General features: G+C 42.4%; 1 protein-coding gene across 1 annotated transcript; it reads right to left on the bottom strand.

Moving 5' to 3' along the window:
- Positions 1 to 350: 350 nt before the first annotated feature.
- On the bottom strand, positions 351 to 19,216 carry LOC139736357 (uncharacterized). The gene is made up of 2 exons (XM_071647113.1): positions 19,060 to 19,216; positions 351 to 3,199 (listed from the first exon to the last, which is right to left on the bottom strand). Exon 2 carries the CDS (start codon positions 3,184 to 3,186, stop codon positions 490 to 492), a length of 2,697 nt encoding a protein of 898 aa, XP_071503214.1. The 5' UTR covers positions 3,187 to 3,199; positions 19,060 to 19,216; the 3' UTR covers positions 351 to 489.
- Between the last annotated feature and the right edge of the window lie 3,220 nt (positions 19,217 to 22,436).

Raw genomic sequence — 22,436 nt, 5'->3', positions numbered from 1 at the left:
CTGCTGCGGCTCACAACACTGTGTCATCTCAGAAAAGTTATTGCATCAAACCAAGAAACCATCATTGCTCTTCATTTCTCTCAGCATTCAAAGAGCACATACAGTTACTTGCAAAATTTACAAAACAAAACCACAAATCAAGTTTTCATACAACATCAACTTTGAATCACAATGATGGAATCATGCATACTAAACATCACTTAAACTTGGAGTGATAAATACAAACTACTATACATGATTACGAGAAGTAAACCAAACTATCTCAAAATAATGCAACATCATTTTACCAAATTACACAAGAAAATTATCAGGTATTCCACATATATGTGATTGACCTTTTGCTGGTAGACTCGACTGCTATAAGGGTCTCTGGGCTCTTTTTTCCATGACATGTAAGTTTAAAATATCACAGCATTACAGACTTATCTTCTGTCAAATTGTTCGGCAGGAAGTCACTGCCTTAACACAAAACAGGCAGAAACTCCCCCTCTACTTCTTGGTTTTCATGCTCCCTATAAGGCTACCCATTTTACTGGGGTTGGACACCTCCTGCGGATGCTTAATCATCAAGTGCTGCTTGAACCAGGTGTAGTTTCGGGACAGGTAGCCGCAGTACATGCACTTGAAGGTGCTGTAGCCCAGGTGGCGCGCTACATGCCGCTTGAGGGAACTCACGCTCTCGAAGCGCTTCTTGCACTTGAGACACTTGAGGAGGCTGGTGTTGATGAGCGCCTCGATGGCCTGCTGCTTCGCAGAGGCGTCGGCCACATCCTTCGATGGCGATGGCCGCATGTCAGTCTCGCCACGGAGCAGGTGGACGCGAACATGGCGCTGCAGAGAGCTTAGGTACTGGTATCTCTTGTTGCAGTTCAGGCAGCGGACAAGCCTCTTGTCCATCATCAACTCCAACACGTTCTTATCCTCCTCGTCGATCTCCGTCTTGATGGAGCGAGGCTTTTCTGTTGAGGTCTTGCCCAGGTCCCGTCGCACCTGCTGTGTTTTGTCGAGCTGCGGCCGCTCGCCCTGCACCTTCTCCGGCTGGCTGCGAGGAGACACACTCTGGTGGTTGAGGCGTGCCTGGCGAACTGGCATATCGCGGCTGGGCGTCGGCTCAGGGCTCTTCCTGGCACCGTTGCTGCTGGGCGGAGTCAGGAGAATATCCTTGGTGGAGTTAGTGTTCTGATGCTGCTTCGTGGGCGTTTTGGGCACGACTTTGTTTTCCTTGTTTGATTGAGACCGAGCAACCTTGATCTCAATCTTGCTCTGATCCTTCTTGTTTTCTGCTGCTGCTCCGGCTTCTGCAGCATCTCCTTCTTCTTCTTCTTCTTCCTCCTCCTCCTCTTCTTCTTCCTCTTCCCCCTCCTCTTCAGCATCATTATCTCCTTCACTCTCCTCTTCTTCCTTTGCTTTATGCTCTTCTTCATCCATCAAGATATCATCCTCATGATCCCCACTGTCTCCATTGACATCTGGTGTACTCCCATTCTCCCTCATCTTTGGTGCTACAGCTGCATCATGTTTGGTTTTGAGGCTGATGAATTTGGTTTCGCTATTCTCCTTTGGTTTTCCCACACTGGAGTTTGCATTCTCGTCGGCACTTGCGCCGTTGTTGTTCTGCACAAGATTGACCCAGATACCGACCTTCATGTTGCGGATGGCTTCAGAAATTTGGTGGATTGTGCGGAACTGCCTGCCATGTTTGCCCATCATGTGCCTCCTCATCTGCGTGTAGTCATTGTTCTCATACGGACACAATTTGCATCGATAGCGGTTGAAGCCAAAGTGGTTGCAGCAGTGTTGCTGAAGACGTCGCATGGTTGACAGCTGCTTCTGACAGCGCCGACACTTGAGGTTTTTCTCGTCCATGATTTGCATTACTTTGTTCTGGGCAATCTCCTCTCGGGACGGCGTCACTGTCCCTCCTCGGTTGAGGTCAGAGGTAAGGCGCTCGCGCCGGTGGATCTCCTTGTGTCGCAGGACATTGCGACGATTGGCAAAAGTTTTGAAGCAAATGTCGCAAGTGGGAACTGAGCTACTCTCCCCTTCCTTGGCACCCTCCTTCTCCCGTCCCCCGTGGGAGACCTTCTGCTGCTCCACCTTCCTGCTGAGCAGCTCGTCAACCCTCCTAGTTGGCAGGTGGTGCATCGTCTGCATATGTCGCCTCAGATTGTACACCGACGCCGAGCTGTATCGACACAGGGAACACTTGAATATTGGCCTCTTGTGAATGCGCATGTGCCAGGCCAGTGCTGTCCAGTTCTTGCACTTCTTCTTGCAGATCTGGCACTCAGTTGGCTGGCATGCTGCCGTCCCCTGTGCATTCATCTCTTTTGGTTCTTGCTGAGGACTAGTCTTGCGTGCCATTACAGCATCCACTTTGTTCGGACTTGTTGCCTTTCCTCCTACCTCTGCTCCTCTACCTGGGGGACTTGATGGTCCCTCAGGGCTGGCTGCATTGCTCGACAGTTCACTGCTGTCCATAACTGTTTTGCCGCTGACATTTTTGAGAATAGTGTGAAGAGCTGCACGCTTCTCTATCCTCGTTGTCTTGGCACCTTTTGTTGCCTGGCGTATTGCAATCTCCCCCACTATCTTTGAGGTGTCCTCACCTTCGGGCGTGTGGGTGAAGATGCTGAGTTTTTCAAGTTCATCATGGTTCACTATGTGGTCGGACCGGACCACCTGCTGCTCGATCGCCTCTGTGGTGGAAGGGATGGGCCGCAGGACCACAAATGCATCGGAGTTGCCGACCCCCGAGGACATGTCGTTCACAAACACTGGCTGCCCGGACGACCTCTCTGGGAGGACGCGTTCGGTGGCTGGGGAACCAGTTGGTGGCTGCGGTTCCACTTGCGGCGCTGCTGCATCCTCACTGGGGTACAGGTCTCTCATGTTGAGGCTCATCACCTTTGTGGAGCAGTGCTGGTCCAGCCCTGCCCGCATCTTGCAGTAGGACTTCTTGTGCTCGATGAAGTTGACGAGGCCCCTGAAGAGGCCCTTGCAGACGCGGCATTCGTAGATGATGTCGGCCTCGTGCAGGAGCAGCTGCTTGAGACTGGGCGTGGCATTGTGGAAGAGGTCCAGCACCTGTTGCAGGCCCCGCCGGGAGGTGTGCATCGGTTGCAGCAGCTGGCTGCTGTCAAGTCCCTTCTCACTGGCAACCGGGGTTGCCACGGGCTGAGCCATCACGGTAGCCGCTCTGTATGCAGACACAAGAACAAAACCACATTTTCAATTAGAACTTTAAAAGTGTATTCAAAGACAAAATAGCAAAATCTGACAAAAAGAAATCTGGTGTTCATTGGTTTTAATTTATTTAATGTGGCCACTACGGAAGTACTATATGCTCAGGAGTGACCACTACAAGATTAGCAGTTTTAAGTTCCTTCCAAAGGACTAATCTATGAGGATTACAATTGGTAAGTGCTTTGCCTAGGCCAAATAGGGCAGAAAAAAAAAACCTGCTGCTAGCAGACTTGAATCAGGGAATCCAGATCACCAGGACAGAGAGCCACACCGGCTTCCTTTCAAGCTGATACAGTGCACTCCCGTTACAACGAACACGGTTATAACGAAATTTCGTTATAACGAAGTAAATCTTGTGGTCCCCAAATTATCACCATTAAAGTCTATGGTACAAAATTCGCTTATAACGAACACGGTTATAGCGAAATTTCCGTTATAACAAAGTCTTTTCCGAGCGCCACAGACAAAGAAAAACAAAAGAAATGTGCTCCGTTATAACGAAATGCGAATTGCTTTCGAACATATGTAGCGGAACAAGCATTTATAGCGTTTCTGCATGGGTGAACGCTTCACACCACTGTGTGTTCGCTCCTTGTGTCACGCACAGTTTCTGAGGGGAACTTGCGTTTATTATTGTAATACAGTTATCCCATCACATTTCACATAGCTTTCCAGTGTATGATGAGTATTCAGCAAAGAGAATATGATATATATACGTGGTTTCCTTGTTTTTGTTATATATTGTATTTGTTCGGTTATAACGAAATTTCGTTATAATGAAAGAAAACTGCCGGTCCCGAGCATTTCGTTATAACGGGAGTGCACTGTATTTGCAACCTCAAAGCAACAAAGAAGTCTAACAAACTCTGAAACCCTTCTAAATCTAAATTCGATTGTTTAACTTCAAAGAGTACAATTCGAAGTCCATATCTGCCGGAAGTGAAATGTGGCTGCAGGACAAGATATTAGGTCAGGTATACATACTTTGCCATGCAGTATTTTACCCAAGACTTCACATGCTTGATCATTCAGTTATGACTTTTCCACCAGTTGAACACAATGAAGTACAAGTACTCATGATCTTGACAATGGAGCTTCAGTTGCTTTAGGTCAGTGTTGCTTGCAAGTCAACACTTACTTGGGTCACCTCTGCCCATGGGCCCATGAGTCTTTTTTTCCAAGCACCCAAGATATTATGCAAACAATCCTACACTCCATCATAGTTAAAGCTACTGCCATTACAAACAGCACAACTGCTGAGAAACTCTGAAGAACTCACACCCATGGAAACCAGGAACAACATTCTGGCTACAAGGGTAACTTTGATTCGGAAGGCAGTGGGCTTTATAGTAAATAAGTCTGGCAAAGTCTGTTGGAGTCTGCTGTGTGCTTTGCCATTACCACCAGCCATTGACCTTTGGTCTAACTGCTGGGTGAGCTGCCTTGACCACTAGCCACTGACCTTTGAGACTGTCAGATAGATAGATAACTTGAAATCTAATCAGTATCATTTATCTGTCATTTATCGGTCACACTATGTCCTCTTCCCTGGAATGAAAAAGTTTTGACAGGGATACCTTTCTAGTAGTATCTCATGGACAATCCGTAATGACCATAACCTTTGACCCTTGATCTTTGAAACAGCTTGCTAGGAAATCAATCACTTTCTGTGTCATCAATCTACACACAATGATGCAGCATGTTCATGTTGTGATCGAAGAAAACAAGTCTGTACCCAATTCTGTGACACCGAAATACTACATGTACTTTTGCTCTTCCTGTAACATGCACACATTATCTCTCTTTCTTATACTTTTCCCATCTTCTTGACATGTAATGCTACTACATATATTTGATATATAATTTATATTAACATTACAATCTAAAACCTGATTTCAAAGCTCTAGCCTAAGCTTGGCTTTTGAACATTCCAGCATTTTTATTTTTTTTTTCTTTTTATCTTTTTTGCTGGTCCAATGACATACATATTGCCTTCTGCTTGTGTGGAGGGTCAATCAATATGCAAATACGATTTATTGCACTCACAAATAAACTGAGAGAGTTTGCATGGGTTACAAATTTATACAAGCAGCTCACTGTGCTATCATGGAACATTGCAACATACACTGTACATAGATAACGACAGCCCAATTATACCCATTTCGATAAGAAATTCAGGAATCTTGCTACATCCATTCTTGACTGAGCTCAAGCAGAATCCGTTCATACATGTATGTATGGTTTCACAAATTGCAAAAATGTGACAGTAGCATGCCGCCGCAATTAACTTAACGGACTGGAGAGCAAACTGAGCGAAAAGATCATAAACTATGATCGTTAAAACTATGATCATCTGCTCAGAGGATTGTTAGCCACTGTTTCACTAGCTCACTGCCTGAGCAGTATATTTCCCCCCAATCAGCAATAAACCTTACAACGCCCTCTGTTGCTCAATGATAGAAAGGGCTCATAGAGATGTTCTCATTTATACTTTTGTGAGGTAGCGATTTGTGGGGTGAGAGCAACATCCCTTTTGCCAGCAAAGTTGTACACAATACCGTGCAATGTGATAGGCTTTTGCGGTCACTGATCACAAGAGGGCGACATAAAAAGGTAAATGGAGACACATAAAAAGGTAAATGGAGACACATAAAAAAGGCAAAGAGCCTTGGTCTACTGTTTGACTGGCTTCTGATGTTAGTCCCTTTGCATCACATAATAGTTGTGCTTCTCTTCCTCATATTGGCTACAAGGACACTGTTAATGATTGAGCATCTCTGTTTCATGGCAGGCTGCTCCGGCTATGAAAACAGGTCTAGAAATTGGAAAGCCTTCTTGCATCAGACACAACTCCCACACCATACATTGTACATTACCTCCCGAGGACAATTACTTATCATGTATGTACGGAGAATTTAAATATCAACAGTCTCAGAGGTGGGACCTCGCATGCGCACGAGTAAGAAGCCCTTTTTTTTTTTTTGCTTGTTAGCTGATGAAACCCATAAGTGGAACAAGAAATATAAACGCATCCCCCGCCCTTGAAAAAAAGCTGGTGACGCCCCTGAGTGGACAGTAATACAAGTAATTATATAAGTCATACTCAATTCAGAGCATCTATTGGGGAACACTGTAAATGAACACACATTTAATGAGACTGAGAGCTATCCAGTGCTAGTAACTGATGATCTCACACAGGTATCAGTAAGGAAACAAAAACTGTGCCACTTCACACCAGTTGACAGTGGTGATGTCATTCATCTCACAACTTTGACCAACACATATTAAAAAAACAAGAAGGAAAGACGTCCTGCAGTTACACATACACACAGCATCCAATACTTTTGTGTTGTGCTACTACACAATTACTTTAAACATAACAGAATTACTTCCCTTTGAGGACAGACTGATTTCCCATAGATGCCCGAGTATACTAGGGACTTGTCATCAACAGGTTAATGGCTTACAGACATATATATATAATGACACTTGCACGCACAAAGAAATGATATACAAATAAACTAGAAATGTCGCCATGCCTCCACCATAATGTATGATTCTCCTGATAGGTCTATACAGTATTATGTCTTGACAATGTATGACAGTTTCATCTAAATGGCAAAATATCAAGTTGACATGTTATAATGTGTTGAATGTTCACTTTCCTTGAACTAGGCTTAATTGGACGAATGGCTACATTTTCTAAGAGAGCATGTACATGTATTTGGGGGATTCAGGGACTTTTACTTGACTTTTGACCCTTTTATAAGTCTCTATGCATTGAGTTATTTTCAAGGTACAGAGAAAAAGTGTAATTTGTGTATTAAACAATAAATTGTTAGCATCTTGACCTGGCCTTTGACCCTTGACCTTTGAACCTTGACCTTTGACCTTAAAATTCCCAAGAGAATCACTGTCAGGCACAACATGCATACAAGTAGTTTCATGACACCTTGAGCAACTTCCGAGCTATGGAGGAAGAAGTGAAATCTAGCACTTTCACTTGACCTTTGACCTTTTGACCTTCGACTTTTTGGCAAAAAACTTTCCAGAGAATCTCTATTGGGTAATGAACCAAGTTTCAAGAAAAATCTGGCAGGCATTGCATAAATATGATGGAAAAAGTGAAATTTAATGAGTTGACCTTGACCTTTGATCCCTGATCTTGGACCTCATGACCCCCAAATTCCCTAGATAATCACTGCCAGTCAGTAGATGCATATGTACTCTGTTCCATGAAGATACCTTGAACCATTTCCAAGATATGAAGAAAAAAGTGAAATTTCAACATTTTTGCTTGACCTTTGAACTTTGACCTCATGACTCCAAACTCTCACTAGAGAATCTTTATTGGGTAATAGATGTATACACTAAGTGCCATCAGGCATTGCATAGATATGGGCGAAATAGTGAAATTTTGAGCATTTGACCTCGACCTTTGACCTTTGACCTTGAGCATCTGCACCCAAAAGTTGATAGGCACAACTTCACCCCCTCATACATATACCTGCCAAGTTTCATTAGGATACCTCAAACGGTTTTTTAGTTATGCTGTCCACAAAGTTGATTGCGGATGGACAGAAGGACAGAAGGACAGACAACCTGAAAACATAATGCCTCCGGCGACACTTCGTGGCGGAGGCATAAAAAATTATCCACAAGTCAGTAGGGCCTACTTTTGTTTTACATCAGTCGCCAATTATTATTAATGTAAATTGGACTGGTTCATAACCTAAAGCTATGTACAGTGCTTCCATGATCAACTGCTGACTGATTGTATCATGTGCACCAAACAATGTTCTGGAGTTGGTTCGACTTGCTTCAGTTCAGTCAAGCCCGCCCCCTGGTGGCAGAGTGATTAGATGAGAAATCACAAAACTAGAGACTGTCCTCTCCCACCGTCCAGAGTACTCTCTGCTAAAAAGGAAGTGGTCTCGAGGTCATATAACTAATTACACACAGATTTAAATTACATCACACTAGAGGCAAGACTAACATATCATGTTTCATTGAAAGATTCAAGCATATTTTCATGGGGTTACAACCATCCAAATGGAAACCACTGAATGGTCTGCTACATTCTCAAGTCTTGGATAGGGCTCTTCTGATACCCCGGGGCTGCAACTCTCACAATCAGAGCACAGTTCATCCACTTCTACCTGTCTCACTCTGATAAACAAAATCTCATGCTGAACCCCCAATACATAAGCACAAAAAAAAAGGTGTCCAAAAATCCCTGATATTTTGACAAAGTCAATGTTCATTTCATTCATGTTTTATTTTCATTTCCAAACAATATAGATGGGTAATACAAACATCAACATGATGGTATACTCTTCCCATGCCTAAGGTTTCAAGATTGTCCAGCAGGCACACCAGGGCCCAGTTCTATCAAAAGATAAAATTGATTGTAAATTCTCTTTCCAGACAGGCTCGACTACCGGGTATATTATATTCAATTAATAACTCTTCATAAAACAGGGCCTAGCTCTATGTACAGGTATAATGTTGAAATCATGACTAAAGCAGGGCTCAACATTAGTGGTGGCCCAGGGACACTAATAATTCATGTCGGGCCATCAAATTCCAAAAAGACTATCTTTTGGTGGCCCGATCAGGCACTTGCATTGTATGACTCACAACAGATTGTTATATTTCAGACCACTATACAGTGATTTCTTTTTTGGACTACCAAAATCTCAGATCTTTAATAGATTTTAGTGGCCCTAATGGGTCATTGGGTAAAAAATATAGTGTCAAGCCCTGACAAAAGTTTGCACCAAATTTCACAACAGTCAAGCTTGCTAAAGTCAACCTCGGATTGGAAGTCCAATAATCACCTGTGTCGAAGGTCTTTTCAAGTCCTCTTCTCTTTACATTCTATTGATTTTAATCCCTCACAATTCGATTTGGAAGTTGAAGCTATTTCTTCAGTCCAAACAGATTCAACTTAGGCAAGGTCAGCAAAATGTTCCCAGGTTAGCATGCCTGTACAGTGACGGGGCGATCCGTTAATGCTCGCCCCGTCACTGTACAGGCATGCTAACCTGGAAACACTGAACTGCACATTACTTGAATATGAGACCATTCTGAAGCAAATAATTTTCACACAACAAATGTACTCTTAAATGAATCTCACAAGGATTGGAACAATCATCCCCCGGAATTCCCACTGATTCCCACTGATCAGTTACTAGCCATCCCCTTTAAGCCCCTCAAAACTGAAAGGGTTTCATTGCCCCCATCATGGGTGTGCTAATGCAGTGGCTATGAATATAGCACCCCTGTGCTACAACATCATACCTTTGAGATACACCAGCTCGGCATGGTATCTGACCTGCAATACAGGATAAAGACCAGTAACACTACAAATATCCATTGGCATGCAATGAAAGTGCATCCCCAGGTTATTAACCCTAAAAAGGCCGGGGGGTTGAATCAACCCCCCCTCGACATTTTTCGCGACTACTCCGCCGCGCGAAATTTTTTGACCGCGCCGTTCGCTGACTTTTTACTTTCAAGTCTCGCGGATCTTTTGACACCATTTGACACCAAAAATGGCTCAAAAACGTGATTTTGTGTATAAAGTCTATGCAAATGGAGTTTTCTCTTCTTATTCATAAAGATATGATTATTTTCACTTTCATAGGCTGAAACTAATTAATTTTAGCATAATTATGCTTGAAATAGGTTCTGTCATAAATTTTGCGGAAAAAAAATGATAAAACAAAAGGTCGAAAAAACAAGGAAATACATAAGAAATTCATAAAACAATAAAATACATAAGAAATTGATTTTGATACCAAATTTTTTTTTCAAGTACGTTGTTAGGAATGCTACAAAGAATGTTTTCACCAAAAATTAGGATTCTAGGAGATTTAATTTCTGATTTAGAGCAAAATGTATGATTTTATGCATACACAGTTGTATTAGCATAATTAATTATTATGACGAAAATTTCCATTTCTTTTTGTATAGCATGGTAGCATACGCCACAGGCAATGCACGTGCCAAATTTCATGGCGATTGCGCAATCGATGGCCGAGATCTCCGGGGGGGGGGGGGGGGGGGGGGGGGGTTGAATCAACCCCTCCCCAGCCACAGAACACCAAAAAAAAGCCCGGCCTGGTTAGGGTTAAACTACAACTAAGATAAGGGTAGGCCTATACCATTCGATGGACCTGCATAATATAGCCATTAAGTATGGCCAGTGGAGTGCATGTAACACATACAAGTCAGAAACCTAAATATATGAATTTTGATCCTATAAAAGATGGAACACTGAGGGCAGCATTACCAAAAATAACAAGAGTATAGATTTGTTCATTATACAACCTAATAAAAAATTTGTGTATATCCATCACAAAATGCCACCTATATTCTGTACACAAGACACCCATCAAAATATGACCTTTGACCCTATGAAAGGCTGAACACTGGGAGCAGCATTAAGGGAAACAATAAGGTCTAGATTTACCACGATGCAAATCTATGTATTTTTTATGCGTTTTGAAAAAAATATCCAAGATGCAAAGATGTAGATGGTTAAGCATACAGGGAATGTGTGTGTATAACATGGTGGCAGCCTTTGACCCAATTAAATGTGGAACACTGAGGGCAGAATAACCAAAACTAGTACAAACCATCTACAAGGTCAAGATTTTACTATGATAAACCTCTGTGCAAGCCTTCCATAATTAGAATTTGAATGAAATCTGCCAAGAAATGCAGTCTACAGGCCATACACAAGATACAGACCAAACAGTATGACCTACATGTATGACCCTGTAAAAGCTAGAACACAGAGGGCAGCATCACCATAAACAATAAAGGGTTTCAGTTTCATAATGATACACCTCCATACCAGTTTGGAAGAAAATCAATCTGGAAATGTGCACAGAAGAAATACACTGTATAAGGGTGGCTACCTTTGATCCTGTAAAAGGCAGAACACTGGGGGCAGCAGCATCAAAATTACAGGGGTTCAAATTTGACTACAAGCACAGCAGATGATAAACCTCAGTACAAAATCTGACCAAAATCTGTCAAGAAATGTGGCTTGCAGGGCACACACAAGCAGACCGTAAAACATCAACCTTTTTGTATACGAAAAAAGAACAAGTGAGGGTGCCACCACAAACACTATCTATCAGGCAGCTCTACTTTTCGACCCATTGGCCAAAATTCATGACGGTGGAACAATTGAAACCATGGTTTAAACCATGGACAAAGACCGTAGTTTTTTATGGGGCGCCAAGTGTCACATGGCCTATTTCGTTACGAAATCAGTCATTTCGTTACGAAATATTGACCTTTCATTGACGAAATGACCATTTCGAAACGAAATAGGCCATGGTTTCAATTGTACCACCTTTGCCATCTAGGCACCTGCCCGAGTATATGTGGGACTAGTCTATAACGGGTTAGTGACATACCTCCATACTGTAGGGCCTATTTGAATAACATCCCAACCCACCCACCTCCCCCCCCCCCCCATAAAAAGGGGGGGGGGGGGAGAGGCAAACTGACAGACCTCCAATATGGTGAATAGCATGGAATGAAATAGTACAAAAGAATTTATACAAAATTAATACATGTATGTGACTTTTTTATGCCAACCCTGTAAATAGCACTGGGGAGTATTCTGAGGGCTGACTATTAAGCATAATCTTGGTGAAGAACAGTATTTTTACCTTTCCTGCAAAGACCTGTGCAGTAGTACAATTTGGAACAAAAAAAAATTACTTTCCATAAACCCTGCAATTTTTTTTTTTGCAAGAGGACAAAATACTGCAAAAAGGTGACATCTACATGACTCATCACTATATCCAAATCCAGTTTGACACGCTCACATGAAGAAATGCACATGGGCACAAGAATTCAACCACAGACCAGCATATCACACCAACGAGGGGAATCCCAGGTTAAAGTATGTTGTAAGTAATTCTGTCTGGCCTACCATCTTATATAAAATGTCAAAGCCCGGTCACACAGCGCTTTACGGCTTAATCACGGCCAAAACCCATCAAAAAGTGGTCTCCCGTGAAGCAGACGATGTTGTTCGCGTTGATGTCGAGCTTAAGACAAGCTATGGTCGATTTATAGATGTGGCAGGATGCGGGGAAAAATCGGAACGGCGTCGGACGCGGCAAAAAGTTTTGAACTGCTCAAAATTTTAGCCCGCGGACAACCACAGGCGGCACACGTGGTAAAGACGTGCAACACACGTGAAACACACGTGATAATCCGTGTTCCGGCAGTGATTAAAACTTGGGGAGACGCGGTAAGACGCGAAAGTTTAGCGGTCTGTCACGGGCAGAGCACGGTCATCAGACGCGTGTTACGCGTTGGTATCACGGGAAATAGCGTGTGTTTAGCGGCTTATCACTGACAAATGGATTTTTCCGCATACATACACGTGGCTGGACGTGGTTAGCCGTGCTTAGGCAGTGCTTCAGCAGTGGAACAGCCGCCGACGGCCATACCCCATACAAAGCACGGCCAAACCAAAATTGACCAAAAATTACCACTTACGACCACGTCCACCAGATTTTCATAACTTTTTGTACGTGATTTAGACGTGGAGTGCTGTGTGACCGGGGCTTTACATTGACCTCCTGATAGGACTGAAGATGTAAACATTGAACAATACAAACATATTGTTCATGTCATCAAGCTAATCTTTACCAAAATCGCATTGAATCTACACAAATGGTAAATTATGAGGCGACAAACATGTGGAAGTGGTAATACACAAGATTTACCGCTGGTATCTCATTCATCTCATAAATGTTTTAAAAGCAGTATAAAAGATAACTAGTGTGGTAATTAACTGGTATGTACACTGTATCTTCAGAAAATTAACCTGCACTGTAGCATTTGACTTCTATAAGTACAGTTGGTCCATGGCACCAACATGTTGAATGAAATCTTACAGCACCAATTGGGGTATAAACAAGAATTGATACTGTCAACTGTTCCATGCTCCTTCCAAAAAAACAAACAAAAAAACAAACAAATTCACGTCACTTGCCGATTACAAATTCACAATATTTTAAGGGAATTTCCATCATGACTTTATGCTGCTTTCTATTGAAACAGAAAAATCAGACAATCAGTAAATCAGTGAAAATTTGGGGGAGAATTGAGGGGGGGGGAATTTGGATACTGGTATAGCATAATGTATTAATATTGTAAAGATTTAAAGACAGACAAATTGACAACTCTGTGTGATGCATGTGTTGAGCAGAGCTCTATTTGTTTGGTAAAATATGAAATTTCACTTATTTTTGCATTTCTCAAAAAGAGCACATGCAGAACTCATTGATCACTCTTAATACATACCAGGAACAGGTCTGCAGAAAATTTTTCCTGGGAGAAAAATGAAAATAGTTGGTTTTCATGTACAAACTAAATGAAAAGCTGCTCTACATCTACAATGCCATACAGAGTTGCCAATTTAGCACACTCTAAATTTTCAGTCATAACTTTGTGTTCCATTTTTTTCCTCAAAATTTTCACTGATTTACTCTCAATTTTTCTGTTTTCACACTAAGTAAAATGTAACATCAGGATGGAATTTCTTTTATGTATGACAGTACTTGAGGTGATACTTCTGCATGTGACATGACCTACACACATTGTGCATTTATTTAAATAAAAAGTGATATGGACAATATAATTACTTCATATGACTGTGCACATGTAATGCTAGTATACAAAGGCATTTAAATTAAGGCAGTGCCAGGCAGTACATGGCAATGGCACAAGTTGGCAAGTCACTAGGCCAATATTACACCTCCCCCCCTTTTGCTGTTTTTTTTTATTCTGTGTTCTTTCAAGTGTGCATGATCACATTTCTTGTCTCAAAAAAATGCCTGCTTTGTTGATGACATAATGGAAAAAATTCTTACATGCACGATACTTCCCTACAGAAACACAGGTGATGACCATGAAATGAGCGAGCATCCTTGTACCAAGGAGCAACATGCTGTACCACACCTTCTTGTTACATGCTTCTTTAACACTCTAATCCGTTAATGTTCTCATATTCTCCGGGGGTGTTTCCATGACAACCTCTGTGATGCAGGTCTGCATCACAGAGGGGAGCCCCACAATCTCTGCCCAAGCTTTGCCAGCTTTATCGTTTCCAACACATCAACGTCAAGAGTGAGTGCACGCACGGCAGCAAGGAAACTCCACGAAATGGATGTACGGTCCGCTGGGCAAGATTTGAACCGAGAACCTGCCATTTTGGATGTCCACAGCCTTGCCCACTTTACCGCAATGATGTCACACAACCACGGCACTTCCACTGCTCCTTGTCATGAAGATACCAGGGTGGTGGTTGGTGGAAGAATGCACCCAAAAGCAAAACTTCATAAGTGAGTAAAATGTCAATACCCAAACCTGGCACTGTTAGGGACAAATTGAATCCTCATCACATGATGTACAAAGCTTAGCTACTCTCACTTTCATAACTAATTTATATACGAATGGGACGTTTAATTGCACAGTAGGGCATGGACATGACATGTATGTGTGACGCTACACACTCACACGCAAGAACCATGAAGATGTACTCTGAGAACAAATCAAACTTTTTACTGCACAATAAAATTGATGAGAACAAGGCCAAAGAGAGACTCTGCAACTCTTAGGTCATCGGTTGAGACTACAGAGGGAGCCAGGCATCCCTGCGGCTCAACAATTAATCTCTCGCACATGCAGCAGCCACACATGTAAAGAGCCCACAGTGACAAGTGGTTGCAGCCATATTCCAATCCCATAGTTCCTCACTCGAGCTGAATGATCAGCGGATGTTGTTACACTTTTGTGATTCTCTACTAGGGATGGGGTAACATCTTTACCTCCACACTTGTTCTACTTGCGTAAAATCTAGAAGTTTGAAAGAAAATTTCCTACATGCAACATTTTTGTGGGATTAACTCATTTTCTTGAGTCAGAGATGCAATTTTCATGTTTGTTTGACTGTTTGTTTGTTTCTTGAAGTTCCTTGACTACTGCCAGATGACAAGCTGTATGGGTTTAGATATTTTGGTGACAATGTACAAGAAGAACAGAATATCTACGGTACATTTTGTTAATATTGTTTTTTGCTGCTGGTATTGCAGTGCACAAAATTTCCACAAGGGCAAAGAATGGTGCCTATCCCTGCTGTTGATACTTCCTATTACATGCATTCCAGACAGTTACCATGGCAACCATATACCCTGCAGCCTCCTACACGAGCTAGGCAAGGCTCCAGTGGACATGAAACGCGCAAGGTCAAGTCCTTGCAAGCTCAACCTTTCAATCACTTTAAAACTGAGAGATAGTACTGCCCACTTTGTTCGTTTCTGCCATCCAGCTGATGACCATATACCAAATCCCCACCCCTGAACAGGGTGTTACACACCCAAATGCCTGGCTGCCCAGGGCAACAAAAACTTGATGTTGGGCATGTAATATGATTTGGCACCTGGTTGTATCATAGAATCTAATAGGGGATGTGCCAAAATCCTGTTTAGGGCAAGTGGGAGTAGATATGGGGGATTTTCTGTCATGCCCTGTGTAAACAGAGCATGGAAACGCCTTTAGAAATGTCAAAACTTGAAAGGACTTTTTTTTTTTTGGTCACTCTACGCTTTTACTACAGTGCCATGGGCACCCATCCATGCTCCCGTGCCTACTGAACTATTTTGACATCAACCTCAGCTGATGCTCATGATCGATCGAGGGCGACCACGCAGTCGCCGAAGAGTGAAGTGCAGATGAAGAGGACGGGGCTACCAAATCAACACCAGTCTTGTCCACGTGCGGAACCAAAGCAGAGTCCTACACAAATTTTATCACTGGCCACTGGGCAGGAACGGACGGCGGCTCGCCCCATCGCCAAACAACACGGGCCTGGGCAGACAGCACAATGGACCTAGCGGCATTGTGGAACCTCGACGCCAATCTGACAAGCTAGCTGTGTGCACACAGCAGAAATTCAGAACACGGAAGAGCCTGGCATGTTCTTTGCTAACTCCCCAGCAGCAACTGGTAACAAAGATCCATGGATGCAATCATACAAAGTCCTGTCCAGTTGGTTAATACAGTTGTACAACACATGCTACATGGGTACACATGCAGCAGAAAACTCCACTAGTCAAACCTGTAGAGCTATTTTCTTTTTTTCTGACTTAACAGCATATTTTTCTTTGAGCGCTTGTTTTGTCTGAATTCTCACCCACTTGTATATAATACCGGTAGTATGTAAATGCATTGCTACATAGGAAGTGACCAACTGAATACAAAATCATCTCGATGACCTGATGAAAGTAGCTGTTTTTGGTTTTTATTTTCATTTTCTTAAAGTGGGGGTGGGTAAGAACAACCACTGTACATCAAGAAGAAACAAACAGTAATTACAGTGAAACGATGCTACACATCACAAATAACACTGTCACAAAGAGCACACTACACAGCAGTAAATGGTCGTCAGTCTTGCTCAGTCATCCTTTTTGTTTAAGCAAAGGATGGATTCCACCATCCATCACTTCATGACTGCCCTCTAGAGTTCAAACACAGTGCAGCTGTCATCCAAAGCCATGCCAGATTGAAAAAAACAACAACTAAAAAGCACCTGTCAAGTCATCTTCCCCGTTGATGTTGGATGCAGTGCCGTGCAATGAAAATAAGGCCATAGGTTGGGAGATTTTGTTTAAACATTGCAAGCTCGTTTCTACGGACATCAGGTGCATCAGATATTTGACAGATGGTCTCCACTATGGTACCGAAGGTCCAGTTATTTGGTGGACATGAGAAATCTTGTGGAGTTGTGCCCATGCATCCCTACTCTGAAACTTTCTGTACCGTACTGGTCACATATCATACTCCGTCACATGGTAGGAACAAAAGATCTGAGATTACTATAAACGAGAGGACTGTTCGCGCGCATTTTGATTTCACGAATTTCGCGAGAGCCAAGAATCGCGAAATTAAAATGTACTCAAAAGTTCTCACCTACACTATATGCATTGAATGTCAGTGACAATTCGTGAAAATTTCATGTCGCAAAAAAGGCTGTCGGCTCCGATTAGCGAAAATTTCATGCCGCGAATATATCATGTTTTGTAGTATAATATTCCTGCCCACCATCCTCTAGTGCAGAACAACATTTTCGATTTGACAGCAGAACATGATCCTGGTGCCGAGATTAATTCAAGAGAATCTCACTACTGTCAACATTATAGCATGTAGTTCCCACAGCCTTGCTTCCTCATGCAATATACCAACATAAATTAGGTCATCACACAATTTATCATCACATAGTTTTGAGGCACATTCACACACACACCATCATGCAGGCACCCACAATTGTGCACATTAGGAGGGAAAAAAAGTAAACAAAACCACAAAAGTTAGCAGTTACCTTGGCAACTTCATTACATATAATTTTGTCGTCAAGGCCAAGATACAATGCTCAAGAACCAGGATGTAAGCTATTATTGTATCTCTGCTCCGTTTTGTGGATTTGGAAATTAATAACTTTAAACTTAAAAAAAACCCCAAAACAATGCACATGGACTGATATTAGATAAGACGCAGGCTTACAGACCAGGCTAGGCTACATACCTTGAGTCAGGTGAGTAAATTTTCATTGCTAAATTGTCTCCATGAAATAATTATCACTTCAAATCAACGACCACGATGTCCCAAGCATGTCTGACAGATGTGTAGCTGGATAACTGCCTTTATCAGCTTTAACAAGCTCAACAGTCAAGCTCTCACTGAACTACCAGTGATCCTGGATCAATTCTATTCTAAGTCATGTGTTCCCAGCACCCAGACAACTAACTGTTAAGGTGTATGGAACTAGCCCAAGCCAAGTGTACTGGGCCTGGCTGGGAACCAAGCTATGGTAATTTAAGAGGAGCAGTACAGTTTAGCTTTGGAGAAACAAACACGTGTAGTACAAGCTGCTGCTCACATCATGATGTTGTACATCGCTGGGGAAAGAAAGCCCCTGGCAAAGACAAAAATGAGTTCGGGGAGGAAAAAACAGGAGGGTCGTAGACACACGCAAGGCAGGGTACCCGAGGTTACAGGCATGCAGCAGCTACAACGACAGAGCCAGACATATCAGACGACATACGACAATTTGCGTAAATGACTGCCGGGTGGCCACGTCCCGTCAGCACCCACTCACCACTGGCGCTAGAGTCACCACCGACATCTGCCCAGCGCAAATTTCAACATCACCAAACACACAGCGGCTCTAAGCTCGAGAAACTGCAAGCTCCTAATACCTCCCCACGCTACCAATAAAGCATTTCGACAAGAAAGTGAGGCCAGCCATGTTCATGCCGTTGGAGTCTTATTGTCGGGGAATTACTGCCGAAACCGACAGCAGACAACACACGCCCATTGCACAGCCGGTTTATGACTTCGGGCACACAGACAACATGGACGCTACGCTCGCTCGCTCGCACTGCGAGTATTGTTTGCATGTCTAAAACTCGGCGGAAGCCATCGACAATCCAAACAAAATTCGTGAATCTGGTCTAATGTGGATATTTACGACGGCTTGGGGATAACAAGGATTAAGGCAAATACATTCCTGATAGCATGCTTGCCTGGCGATATTAATAATTCACGAACTCTTATGCAAATTTGGAGGCAACATCTGTCATGTTCGCGAGCGATTTGACAACATTCGACGCACAATTTCGCTACGTGCCATGACGCAGTGCGTCAATGGCCAGCCGCCTCGAAATAAGTCGACAACCCCAACAAAAAACCTCGCAAATATTTCGCATGACTTACCCTAAGACTCTAAACTTGTCAACACACTACGCTCCTTGTAATTACGCTCGTTCTGGTGCGAAAATGTTCGTTGAAAAACGTCTGAGATTCGAAATTTTGCGAGGAAATCTGCGATCGAGACACGCCGGTTTGACGAAGGTCGCACACTCGCAGCCAAGTATGGCGCTCGTCTCCTTTCTTCTACACTGCGTTGCCGTTTGAACGTACGGCTTTGTTAGAGGGATGCGTGTACGGTGCAGTGTGAGCGCGTGGCCAGCGCACTCCATCAATGTGAGTTCGGCGCTTTGCAGACCCAGCCATTGTGGACGAAGCGTCGTGGCTTGTCGAATTTCAAATTTTCGCTCAGGTCCGAGCCGATTTATTTTCTCAAGCTAAGGCCGTGCCCCTGATGAACAACTAGACACTTGACTCGCTTTCCTTTCCAAATTTGAGGTCGCTTTCATCACACCACCGGCTCTAGATGTCGATAAGTGTAGGAGCCCAAAAAGACATCAATCAACATCAAAAAAAAAAAAAAAAATCATTCTCAACAGACGTGACTATTTTAAAAGGGAGGTTGGCTTGGGAATCATTTATCAAATTGTTACCTCTGACATCATTATGCCGTTGAATCACATTCAAAGAATAAGTCGTCAGTGTCTTATCTATGTTGTGCGTCCGAAATGTTTCCAGTGGTCATTAATGTTTACGCCAGTCTAGTCTGGAAACGAGAATCACAAGTTGATAGTCTTCAATTTCGACAGTTTGCCCTCATGCTTTCTCGGCATACTTCATAATGCTTTGTTACAACGCTGCGATATGGTTATGAATTAACAATCCTCTATCCCCTTTCACGCACATACACACAATTGCCACTCAAATGCACACACTTAAACACGCAGACACAACAATCTATTGGACCACTTCGTGCGCGAAGAAACCACCACAAGCCCAAACTTTGATAAGAACAAAGTACTAGTAGTACTCGCTGACCCTAGCTAACTTTTCCAACCTGCACACATGCTGCTGAGAAAGAAGAACATATGGCAGCGTTTTCTGAAAGAGCAAAACGACATCGCTTGACTTAATTCGTCTGTTTCTCCACCTCCTCCTCCCATTCGCTTTTTCTTCTTTTCTCCTTCTGCGTCCTCCTCATCCTTCTCTTCCTCCTTTTTCCGTTTTCATCTTCTCATTGAAAATTTTGCTTTGATGCCTTTCGTCACTTGCCACCTAAAAACTCTACAGATTGAATGATGGCTTACCGTGACTTCCTTGACCAAGAATAGCAATTTAGCATAGGGAACTGTACCCTAACCACTGCGTTTAAAAGTAGCTGCTCTGAAATTCATTGAGTTATCCTGACAATCGCGAAGAGGTAAATGCATTTTCTTCTTTTTCTTTTTTTAACTGAAAAAAAAAATCCCCCTCAAACTGAGTTCTGAAAAACACGAGAATGTCAATCATCCATGGTGGCCCCCATTTGATGTAGAAGAAGATGGATGGTTTACTGAGCAGAACTACATACGTAATTTGTAAATCAAAATGGCAGCCCCTTTATGATTTTTTTTACGTTCTTTCGAACGTTTGTGGGTTCCTTTTGCTAAAGAAAAGAAGCAGGTAAAACGCAGAGGACTCGATGAAATCTTCAAGGAAACCAAGGAATGTGGATTGAGTGAAAACAGAAATATTGATAGAACACATCAGGAGGAAAAACAGACAATTGTTTCAACAGTTGTGAATTTTCAAAGTTTCAGTTTCGTCATCGCTGGATTAGGTGACTGATACACTTCGTGACGTCATTATGGACAACACTATAAAGAAAATATAAAGAAAATCCAACATACTTATCTTCCCTTTTTTAGCATAATGAAAGAACACTTGACTTACCTCTTTCAGAAAACAAGGAGAATTGTATTACGCTTATATGTCAATGAAATGTGTAATTTTCATGAAGAATGAAATTTTGTGAAATTCTTTTATTTTCCAAAAAAAAAAAACAACTTTCACTGATTTGTTCTGCCAACATTGACGCTTCCAGTCAATCCCCATTTATATTTGGGATTTGCTTTCTTTTAACTCCTCAACTTTCTTATAAAATTTGTTAAGTGTTTATCTACACCCGGGACAACTTACTCCCTGATTCCCCTCTTTTGCCAACCCTGTTTCCAATTTTACTATCCCAACACCAACAGACGTAATGTTTTAGCGGGAGTTAGATACAAATTAGATTCAAATACACGCTCTAATGCCGCGATGCTCCGAATATTGCGCACTTTCGCAAATATCCTAGAAGCTGCAACCATGGCAACATAATCTGCTGATGATTAGAAACTACAAAGTTTCACATCTATCATAATATACTTTGATAGTTGTTTGAGACACAAGAAGTAACAGAAAACATGAATCCATAAGGATAACAATATCATGCCAGACACTTTGCATGAATTCGATTATGGCATAGTATCATGATAAGTATTTCTATTTCACCCAAACTATGAAAGGTAGAAATAAGGTTCCCTCGGGGGGAAAGCGAGAACTGAGACGGTCAATGAAAACATCTCTTGACATGACGCCCTTATGGCAAATGATGCCCTCAAAGACATCGGCCATCTTTCAAAGAAATCTTAGTCAACACTAATTCTATCCTATTTCGTCCACTATTATTGGTACTAACACCTGTCGTCGACTTGGAGCTTACACTTCCAATGGGCGTGGCCGTGAGAGATACAGAGATTCCGTGGATTTTATTGAAGTCGAATAGCTTAACTCTTACTCTGCTGACGAGTCACATGTGCAAAAATCATGCACACAAAGCTATTGATAGGAGATTGATGTGACATATACAAAAGGGTAATATACCGACACTGTTTAACATTGTCGGACAGTTTCAGAAGTTGTTGGCTGAGCTGTACATGGTGATGTTTAAATGCATAAAAGTAAAAGTCATCCAAGCAAACAAAATTTATGTCCTATGAAAATGATGCTGTCACTATTACGCTAAATGTGAGCAAATGCCAGTGAATCTTTTATTGAATGGTATGGTCCGCAAAACTATTGTCTACAGAAAATATTGAATACATTAACTGGAGATACGGTCACTCACATGGTCGTCTCACTTTTTTTGACGCATTTAGCTATCGGCTTCAACGTTGTTTTTATAGCCTCATGTTTAAACAAAATCAGGGACTCAGGGCAGAATGCAAGGTCATACAGCGCAGATTTTTCAAACTGAAAATATGGTATTAGTGCTTTAAGGCGTCGTCCAGTTGCCCTTTATAAATGAAAAACCCACTTGCCAAAATGAATTTCATTTCATTTCAAGCATGTATGGCACAATGTGCCTGATTGATACCATTTGCTGACTATTGCTATATTCACCTAGGGCGAACCACGAGGGT

This window comes from Diadema antillarum, unplaced genomic scaffold, assembly GCF_040938485.1.
Source record: "Diadema antillarum isolate AM-2024a unplaced genomic scaffold, OU_Dant_1.0 seq00000637_RagTag, whole genome shotgun sequence".
NCBI classification, from domain to species: Eukaryota; Metazoa; Echinodermata; class Echinoidea; order Diadematoida; family Diadematidae; genus Diadema; species Diadema antillarum.
Note: the sequence above shows the minus strand (reverse complement) of the source record. Positions and strands in the feature narration are given on the sequence as shown.

What these genes read in the sequence shown, in the direction of transcription:
- LOC139736357 (XM_071647113.1), bottom strand. Translation starts at nt 3,186, where the DNA reads ATGGCTCAGCCCGTGGCAACCCCGGTTGCCAGTGAGAAGGGACTTGAC.